Below are 10,509 nucleotides of genomic sequence, written 5' to 3' on the forward strand. Positions count from 1 at the left end.
TTATTAATCAATGATTAGGGATTACAATGATAGCTTCTCGTTGCTTTATATAGGGACTCTAGAGGATAAGTACCCTAAAGTGGGAGAAACGGGAGGGCCTACCCCGTGCGATACAACAGACGATACCTTCACTAGTTGGAAAACTAATCCTGGAAGTCAAGGGCTTATCCGAAATTAGCTCGAGGAATGGAAGCACGTCGCCATTATTTATCTCCAAAGTTACTGTCTATGCTGGTCGCTGTCAGGACCTGAGGTCAGGTCGGAGCCAACTGCTCCAATCCGCCCCGTCCATAATAACATCTTGCACGAGTGAATCTAGGAGCCGACGCCACCACGTGCCCGGGGCCCACGCCGTGCTTCCTCTACAACGTGGGCCCTTCCCACCACCCTAATCCCAATTTTAAAGAGAAAATTAAGCATTACTCCACACCCATCCCCCCAAAAAACAAACACTCATGGCACAGTGAAAAAAACGTACTACTCTACTATTTACACCTTAACACCTCAACTAAATACAAGTGAGTCCAGCACAGGCTCGGGGCCCGCGGATCAGAGGGAAATAACTCCTGCGCCAGCGCCCGCAATAAAAGTCATAAAACCCTAGAGGGTTCTTGAGGCGGGGAAGATCCCGTCCGCCCATCCACCCGATCGGACGGCTGGGGTGCCGGGGGGAGCTCGTGCTTATCAGTCCGCCGTCTCCTTCCTCGGGCTCCGTTCCTGACTGCTGCTGCAGCTCCTTTACTGTGTGCTCTCTCTCTCCCCCCCACCCCCACTTCTCCAAGCAGCTCGAAGCCTCGGGTCCGGTGCCCCCAAAAATGGCGAAATCGCCGGCCGATCGGAGCCCAATCTGAGCCCGCACGCTCCGCAGCAGCCCGATCTCCCGAATCCCCAAAAGCGCCCCGGCTGGAAATGGCCGCCACTGTCCCGATCGGGCTCGCGGCGCGCGATTCGGTGGCGCTTTGGCCCGGGGGACCCGAGGGCCGCAGGTTTTCTGATTGACCCTGACTGAGCCGTGGTTGCTCTCGCTCTTCGGTGGGGTTCCGGGCGTCCTGCGGAGAGAGCAGCGTCCGCGACGGGTAATCGGCGGCGCGGCTTTTGCACGAGCTTTCCGTTTCGGTTTTGGTGTTTGTTTGCTTTGCGTGATTTGGCGGCTCGTGTTCTGCAGGATTGGAGGAATGCTCAGCGAGAGCCCTTTGGCGATGCGTCAGGAGATGGGCGGCGTGAGAGGGGAGGAAGAGCCGGAGGACGAGCTTGAGGCGCTGCTCCGTGCCGGTGGCGGCGGAGCGCGTCGGCGAGGGGAGGAGGCTGGTGAGAAGGAGCGGCTCAGCATATTCCGAAGCGGGTCGGCGCCACCGACCATTGAGGGTTCGCTAAACGCCATCGGCGGCTTGCTCCGCGGCGGTGGTGAGACGCCCCGGGCTGCTGCCGCCGTTCCTGATGCCGAGGAGTTGAACGGACATGGCGGACTCCTGTCGGAGGAGGAGCTCCGGGCTGACCCAGCCTACCTGTCGTACTACTACTCGCACGCCAATCTTAACCCGAGGTTGCCACCGCCGGTCCTGACAAAGGAGGACTGGCGGTCAACACAGCGGCTGAAGGCAGGGGTAGGGGTGTTGGGAGGGATTGGGGACAGGAGAAAGGCAGTGCAGGAGGAGGCTGGACAGGGGATGGCTGCCGGCATGTCGCTGTTCCCGCAGACTCCTGGTTTCGATCGAGAGGAGGATGGAAACAAGGGTGTGGGCGGTGCTGCAGAGTGGGTGGATAGAGGAGGTGATGGGCTCATTGGGTTATCACTAGGGAGGCAACGCAGCTTTGCTGATATGTTTCAGGTTGGTCTCCTTCGGCACCACAAAGGTTGCTATTTGTTATCATAAACTCTCATAGCTGACTGAGGTTTATCCATTGGGTTATCATATCAAAACTAATGGTTTCTGCTGTAGTATGTCGCTTGCTATTGTTTACTAGATACTTCTGGGATTTAGATCCCCTCCTTTGGATTGAATAAGCAAGCCCTGGCCATTTCCAGCACGCTATCCAGTTAGAAGTTGGACTGTGGGTGCATGGTGTCTGGCTAGAAGTTTTGAATTTCTTTCCTGCCTGAGTTTGGGCACCTGTGAAAGCATGCGCTGGGTGGACCTCACCAGTTATTACAAATCACATAATAGAGTGGTGCGGTTCTGTAGTTTGCACAAACATGCGATATTTGGTTTCTGTGCTGTAGTATGTCTGAAAAATTAAAACAACTGTCTCGTGCAATTCTGTACCCATTATAGCTATATATTTGAGACGTGCACACCTGTAAGGCTGCAACTAATGTGATTTCTTTGTGTTAAGGAGTCATTAACTGATTTTTACTTCCAAGACAACTGCAATCCATTTGCTGTTTAAGCGAGACCCTTTTTCTTCTTGGCAGTTACTACTCCAGCAGCGCAATTTATCCTGGGAACATGAATAACACCTTCTTCTTATTTATGTTTTATTTTTTAGTACCTTAATTTATCGATTTCCTCTGCAGTTTGTTGCTCACTGGACAACTTATTTAGTTTAATTTCTGTTATTTCAGGATAACCTTGGCCGCAGAACACCTACTTCAGAACATTCCTCTCGTGCAGCCAGTCGCAATTCATTTCTTGACAACCAGGAATCAGTCGATCCTTCTGAGAACCAATACTCTTTACATAATGATACTATGGATGCACAGCGCTCTGTTGGAAATGCACAAAGTGTCGGCGGTCTTTCCAGTATTAATGCATCTGCATCTCAAACTTTTGCTTCTGTTCTGGGTTCATCAGCTTCAAGGAGTGCGACACCAGATTCCCATTATATCCCCAGGGTTCCTAGCCCTGGCCTTCCACCTGTTGGTGCTAGGATTAATTCTAATGAGAAGAGATTGAATTGTTCATCGTCATCATTCAACACAATATCATCAAAAGCACTTGAGCCTGATGATATATTAACTGCACTATCTAGCATGAACTTGTCAAAAGGTGGCACTTTGAACGACAACAGCAACATTAGTCAATCAAAGTTTCAGAGAGAGATAAGTGACTACCATAATTTTGCTCTTGGCCCGCAAGCTGCTCAAGTCAGCAGTAGGCAGTATTCTGCGATGTTGGAAGCAGATGCTGAATATGCAGGTGTACCATCAAATTCTTCATTTGCTGATATTAAGAATAGTGTACCTAATCCAGCAGACTTCAGAGGTTCCACAAACACACGGTTTGATGGACATGGGGAGATAAAAAGATCTACTCTTTCTGCTCGTTCATATCAGAAGTCTCCACCATCTTCTAATGCAAGTCCAGGTGGTTCTCCTGCTCAACATCAGAATCTTGATGGAACAAATTCAGCATTTCTGAACTATGGGCTCAGTGGATATCCACTCAATCCGGGTTTCAACTCTATGATGATGAATAACATGGGTTCAGGTAGCATGCCTCCTCTGTTTGAAAGTGGTGCAGCAGCATCTGCTATAGCTTCACTCGGGTCAGATTCAAGGAACCTCGGTAGCAATATTTCATCACCACCTGCCTTAAGTCTATCTGATCTGCATAACCTTGGTAGGTCCAATAATCAAACAGCCACTGGTCTTCAGTCTCCTCTCTCTGATCCTTTTTATGTTCAGTATTTGAAGACAGCTCAATATACAGCGCAGGAAGCAGCCAACTACAGTGATCCTTACTTGGAAAGAGGTTTCATGGGTAGTTCGTATGCTGATTTAACACCAGTTCAGAAAGCTTATGTTGAAGCTTTGCTTCAGCAGAAGCAATATGGAATGCCAGTTGGTAAATCAGTAGCCTCAAATCATGGTTATTTTAGCAATCTGGGTTACGGCATGGGTATGACATACCCTGGAAGCCCTTTGGGAAGTCCTGTTGCTTCCCCATCAGGTCCTGGCAGTCCAATTAGGCTCGGTGAGCGGAATCTGAGGTTTCCTTCTAACACGAGAAGCTTGACTGGTTGGAATGTTGATCCAAGTGGCTATATGAATGGGAACTTTCCATCTTCACTTTTGGATGAATTCAAAAGCAATAAGGCCAGAAGTTTTGACCTTGCTGAGATTGCTGGGAATGTGGTGGAGTTCAGGTATACTTGATCATTTCATACCTTTGCAATACCAGTATGGTTTCACCCCTCCCTCCTTGTTCTTATCTTTTCCTTCCTCTAAGTCTAACCTCTTCTCCACACCCTTGACCATGGCACGACCACACTTGTTCACTGAATACTCGAGCTTGCTCCAATGATGTAGCTTCCTGCGCACTCAAGCTTGCTACCATGACGTAGCTTTCTGCACACCCGAGCTTGCTCCTGTGACGTAGCTCCACCTTGGGAGCTTCGTCCCAGGGTGTTGCGCATAGACTCTGCCGCTAGCTGCTAGATACAGCTACGGCGATTGCGCCCCTCCAGCATGGATCCATTGTTTCCAAATGCACAGGGGAGAGGGAGCAGCCTGATGGTACCACTGTTGGCTGGGACCTTGTCATCCTCTTCATGAGATGGATTGACGGTAGCCTGGTGTCAACTCTCTTCATTGTTATCTCACACTCAAATATTTGAAAGATCGCAAAATCTACACTCAACAAGTAGAGCGATACATTCTGGATTACAATTGGCAGGGGCATATTTTCTCTAGCGCCTTTCTTCACAGGGGCATAGTGTGTCATTCTGTCAAAGTGTGTGCCCACTCGATTTTGCCATCTTTTCGAAGGGGAGCCTTGGCGCAGTGGTGAAGCTGCTGCCTTGTGACCATGAGGTCACGGGTTCAAGTCCTGGAAACAGCCTCTTACAGAAATGTAGGGAAAGGCTTCGTACAATAGACCCAAAGTGGTCGGACCCTGCGCAAGTGGGAGCTACATGCACCGGGCTGCCCTTTTTTTTATTTAAGATTTTGCCATCTTTTAAAAAACTGAGACCTTTCCCTGTCTAGTGTTTAGACCCTGCCACATGATGGATTTGCTCCTCCTCCCATTGTTCCTATCTTTGTCTTTCCTCTAACCTCTTCTCACTCTTCACCATGGCGCGGCCACAGCTGGTTCACTGCACACTCAAGCTTGCTCCCCATGATTGAGCTCCACCTCGGGAGCATTGTACCAGGGTGTGTTGTGCATAGACTTGGCCACTAGCTACTAGATGCAGCTAAGGCACTTGCCCCCTCTGACATGGATCCCTCGGTTCCAAAACACATGGGGGAGAGGGAGCTGCTTGATGGTATCGGCATGGGCTGGGACCTCGCCGTCCTCCGCATGAGATGGATTTGATGTCAATTTTCTGAACACTCAAATATCTGAAAGATAACAAAATCTGCACTAGCACAACAAGTAGAGCAGCACATTGTGGATAAAGGCAGGGGCGTATTTTCTCTAGCACCATTCTTTACGTGGGCTTATAATAGATGATCCCTAAATAGTACTCCCTCTGTAACTTAATATAAGACGTTTTTGACACTGTCATAGTTTCACAAAACATCTTATTTTAAGTTACTGGGGGAGTATCTGTCAAAGCAGTCTACCAGCTTATTCTTAACACTTGAATGTTAGAACCGAGTGCTGGCTCGGATGGCTAGAACTTACGGGTGTAAGCTAGCCCACCCACATTTGATCCACACTGAGGTCCGATTTCTACCTAAATAATGTACCGTTAAGGGAGGGAACTCTTCCCACTTAAACCACATTTTTTTTCTTGTTTTCTCAGCAACCCTTTGCAGTAACGATGATCCTGTGATTACTAATATATTTTTTATTGATGCATTCTGAATCCTCATAGGGTGTTTGCTTTGATTATGCAGCGCTGACCAATATGGAAGTCGTTTCATACAGCAAAAACTTGAAACTGCGACAGTTGAGGAAAAAAACATGGTTTTTGAGGAGATCATGCCTCACGCTCTCTCATTGACGACTGATGTATTTGGGAATTATGTAGTGCAGAAGGTATTCGTTACTGAGACACTGGTGCTGCTCACTGACATTGAGAACACTCAGTTTCTTTCTTCAATTCTCATAGCATTTTCTAAATTACATTTTCTTAAGGATGCCTGGACTTGCCTCTATTTTTTTCCAGTTTTTTGAGCATGGGAGCTCCACACAACGCAGGGAGTTGGCTAATAAACTATTTGGACATGTACTAACTCTTAGCATTCAGATGTATGGTTGTCGAGTTATCCAAAAGGTACTACATAATTCATGTAGTTTCATGTTTCATAAATTCTTCTAGGATTAGTGACTCAAGTATATTCATATGCACATTACTGAAGGCAATAGAGGTTGTTGATCTGGACCAGAAGACAAAAATGGTTACTGAGCTTGATGGTCATATCATGCGATGTGTGCGTGATCAAAATGGAAACCATGTTATCCAGAAATGTATTGAGTGTATACCAGAAGATTCCATTCAGTTTATTATCTCGACATTCTATGGTGAAGTCGTTACACTGTCCACTCACCCCTATGGCTGCAGAGTCATACAGGTTGGTCTTTGAATTCTGCGCATTCAATTTTGAAACTCTGAATTTTATGTTCAGAAAGTTAGATCAGTATTATCAGAAAGAGGTATAGACAGAAAATACCATCCCATGTGAAGATGACATGTGGAGTATAGGGGCCACATGTCAGTGACATTCGGTTATATTTCCAACTTGATGATCTTTGTGATGATACTGATCAGCATTACCCTTTTATCTCAGTTAAACTCATGAATTTATTTCCTTTACTCAGAGAGTACTGGAGCATTGCACTGATACAAACACACAGCAAATTGTCATGGATGAGATATTGCAATCTGTATGCATGCTGGCACAAGACCAGTATGGAAATTATGTTATCCAGGTTTGTTATATCTCCTAATTTCTAGCTGCAACATCGGCCTTGATGTGGTATCCTGATCTTTCCTTCAGCAGCTTTGTTTCTTTAGAGAATAGATTCCAGCCCCGCTTTTATAAAGCATTAGTCTCACTGGAGTGACCAGCGTCACATTGAAGAAACAGACCAAAGAAATCACAACAGCCTGCAGGAAATGAAAAGAAAAGGAAGAAACTGGCGCGCACAGGATGCCACACATATCAGCTACTCAACATCACAGCAAAACATATCATCTATCCCACGCTACTGCGCGGCCCCAAAGGCCCAAACAAAGCAACTTTGTTATAGCTACACCTACCTTGTATGAAACTAGAACGATATACCACTTCTGAACCATACTTAAATCATATGTAGTATGCTTTGATGCCAGAAATTGGAATTTCAACCATTAACCATTGGGGAAATAAAGATTATGATATCAAAGCCTTTCCCTGTGATACCGTAATTGTACTAATTCATGGCGAAGTGCAGTTGAGGCCTGCCATTAAAGAATATTGCATCTAATTTTTGCCCAAAATGACTTGTAAAAGCAATTAGACCTGGTTTGATGTCCCAACTTATCCAGAAATAATAATTCTCTAGTAAAATTGGTCATCCTAAGCCCTGGCATCTGCTGACAATTTTGACTGGTCACCTGATAATTAGCCTTTTTGTACCACTATTCCTAGTAAAGCATGCTCTTGATCAAGTTGTGCATAACGTTACATGAGATACATCTGTTCGTGCCTGACCATGTCTCTGTATTTTACATATAAAGTACACGTATTTGTGCCTGATCATGTCACTGTGTTTTCATGAATGAGCATTTATGTGCACTTTTTTGTGATATTCACGTTCATATTTGTAAATATCCTGTATATATGAAAACGCTGCAGTAAGGATTCTGTAATGTTTTTTTTGTCAAAAATTAAATATTCATCTTAATCTAATACCTTCTGGCAACTAGTGAAGCGGTGACATTCAGGATGTGTGTAGCAAAGGAAGTGCATATACACTAATCCACCTTGTTGGACTGAAGTATGATGATATACCATTAATTTTGAGAATAAAATTCACCATTGTTTTTGTTACTGCTGCACGTGATAAAGGCATAAAGCGCATAAAATCTTATGTGTAGGAGTCGATCAGGAACTTCAGTTAAAACTTAAACCAACAAATTCAATCAACTGATATACATTAAAAATATGATGTATGCAGTCTATTCTAGATAGAGTACATACCTAATCCTTGTTACCCCTCCAGCCTAAGAGCTCACTTGAATTTATGATGGGTCACTCCTTTATGGTAGACTAGCCCAGTCCTATGTTCTGTATTTCCTTTGTAATTGTTTTAACGGATATTGTCTATTGATGATGTCTGATTTATTCTCGTGCAGCATGTTATGCAGCATGGGAAGCCTCATGAGCGGTCTTTTATTATTGAAAAGCTAGCTGGACAGATCATCCAGATGAGCCAACAGAAATTTGCCTCAAATGTTGTCGAGAAGTGTCTAACATTTGGAGGACCTTCAGAGCGGGAAGTTATCATAAATGAAATGCTTGGAACTACTGACGAGAATGAGCCTCTCCAGGTATTTTAACTTCGCGCAGATAAACTATTTTGGCCACACCCTTGTACAGTGATGTGATTATAATAGCAGCATGGGAGTCCGACGGGAAGAATTTATTGGGATTAGCAGTTTTCTAGATTTTATATGAGGGGTCACCATGAAAATTCAGATTATTCAAGAAAGCCATAATAAATTGGTACATGTGAAGTTATTAAAGTAGCACAATGAAGAACTCTTTGAAATGGAACTACTATTGAGGATCGTACAATGTCAATTCTCTATGGTATTAATGATTTAACAATGTCACCTCCAAGTCAGAAAATGAGTATTACTAAAGGGTTTGTTTGGATCAGAAGTATTTTTGGTGTTTGTTCAGTAATACCATGGTTTGTTGGAAATATTGTAGTATTCAAAACTTTGAGGTGCTTTCGTGCTACAAAAACTGCGTTACCTCTTTTTTATAACAAAACCTGGTGACCTATACAGTCTAGAGGTGTGCTGGAACTAACTTTGAGATCGTTTACAAAGAGAACACACTGTGATTATGTGATACTATAAACTTACGAGTTTAAGATGTACACATATCTCTATCCATTGAGCTTTAAATATGGTTAACCTTTGTGAGAAGAACTATGCACTTCCCTAGATATTGTTTAATCACACTCAGCGTTGAATGATATAATTGATAAACCTAGATAGGTAATATCATACATGTATTGAGACATGTAAAATGTTGAGTGGGTTTGACATACTTCTGTATTTGCTATATCTGAAGACTTCTCACAGAGAGAAAATAGTCCTACTGAACAGTGGTTTCCGAACGTTTTATTTAAAAATAATGGTTAGTTATTGTAACAGCTATTGTTTAATGAAAATACATTGCAAATGGTAAACATGTTATAGTTGTACCTAATAGGCCACCTATACTGCAAAATATAGCAGTGTTCATAAATGTAGTGTGTCACTGTGGCTTTGAAATACGTTATCATCCAACTGAACAGGCGGTAATTGCTTTTGCTCCTGATCTCTAGTGATCCCTTTATATTGAAGAATTCAGAAGGTGCATTTACAATTTTAAAAAAATCCAGGACAATCACACATGTATACGCGAGAACACGCTAAATCTGCAAAGTTCATGAAAAATTGCTTTCATCTGTGGGCTGCACCAAATCGAAGCTGTCATTCAATGGATACTTGTACACTCATTATTATTGATCACATTATGTTTTGGCTTACAGTCCGCAAATGACACATTGTTTTTTTTATCTGTATATGCACCTTTTGGGCTTTGCAAAATATAGTTTATTTAAAAAATGAGAAATTATATTCTTGTAAAGGGCTGCTCAACTTTCTGACGTCTCTACCTTGATCGCATGCAGGCCATGATGAAGGATCAGTTTGGTAACTATGTTGTACAGAAAGTACTGGAGACTTGTGATGATCAGCAGAGAGAGCTGATTCTTTCACGAATAAAGGTTCATTTAAATGCGCTGAAGAAATATACATATGGGAAGCACATTGTTGCTCGGGTGGAAAAACTTGTTGCTGCTGGTGGTAAGATGCAGTGTTCAATATTTTTACTGATACATCATTGAAATAAATTGGTCTTGGGCATTCTTACTGATCTATCTCTCTTCTGATGAACTGTTCTTTTAACGTGTGTTTATATGTACTTTAAATTCAGAGAGGAGGATTGGGCTTCAGTCGTCGCAGTATCCTTCCTAATGGCATAGGAATGACCATGTACAGCTAACCATGGCCACCGAGATCTACCTTCTGCCGCCTGCTTTTGGGCTGCTGCAAGCCAAGTTAGAAATAAACATGTTGTACTGAGACTTTGTACATTTTGTAGTTTGAGCTTATAGTCGTGTCAGGGTTTGGCTCAGCGAGTTTATTTACCTGATGCCACCGCGGAGAAGATAGGCGTCATGTATAAGTTGTCGTCTAGGTGTAAAAAGGGGAGGAGAGTCGATATTTTGCGAGTGTACAAATCTGCAATCCTGAGAGAGGAAGCTACCGGAGCTGTCTAGAACAAAATTTTATCGCCATCCCGTGTGTATAACTGAGGATTATGAAGTTAGCTGCCGTTCATTTCCTGTAATCCTC

At 43.9% G+C, this 10,509-nt stretch overlaps 1 protein-coding gene across 1 annotated transcript; it reads left to right on the forward strand.

The window, feature by feature from the left end:
• The first annotated feature begins 717 nt into the window (after positions 1-717).
• On the forward strand, positions 718-10,509 carry LOC119269564 (pumilio homolog 1-like). Its single transcript, XM_037551421.1, has 10 exons — positions 718-1,076; positions 1,166-1,829; positions 2,564-4,086; positions 5,786-5,927; positions 6,058-6,165; positions 6,251-6,463; positions 6,711-6,821; positions 8,230-8,424; positions 9,783-9,957; positions 10,088-10,509. The coding sequence occupies exons 2-10, from the start codon at positions 1,176-1,178 to the stop codon at positions 10,126-10,128; spliced, it is 3,162 nt and encodes a 1,053-aa protein (XP_037407318.1). The 5' UTR covers positions 718-1,076; positions 1,166-1,175; the 3' UTR covers positions 10,129-10,509.

The sequence above is a fragment of the Triticum dicoccoides genome, chromosome 3A (assembly GCF_002162155.2).
Source record: "Triticum dicoccoides isolate Atlit2015 ecotype Zavitan chromosome 3A, WEW_v2.0, whole genome shotgun sequence".
Taxonomy (NCBI): domain Eukaryota; kingdom Viridiplantae; phylum Streptophyta; class Magnoliopsida; order Poales; family Poaceae; genus Triticum; species Triticum dicoccoides.

Coding starts and splice junctions, on each gene's coding strand:
- LOC119269564 (XM_037551421.1), top strand. CDS start 1,176: ATGCTCAGCGAGAGCCCTTTGGCGATGCGTCAGGAGATGGGCGGCGTG. Junction 1,830..2,563: donor GCTTTGCTGATATGTTTCAG/GTTGGTCTCCTT, acceptor CTGTTATTTCAG/GATAACCTTGGCCGCAGAAC. Junction 5,928..6,057: donor GGAATTATGTAGTGCAGAAG/GTATTCGTTACT, acceptor ATTTTTTTCCAG/TTTTTTGAGCATGGGAGCTC.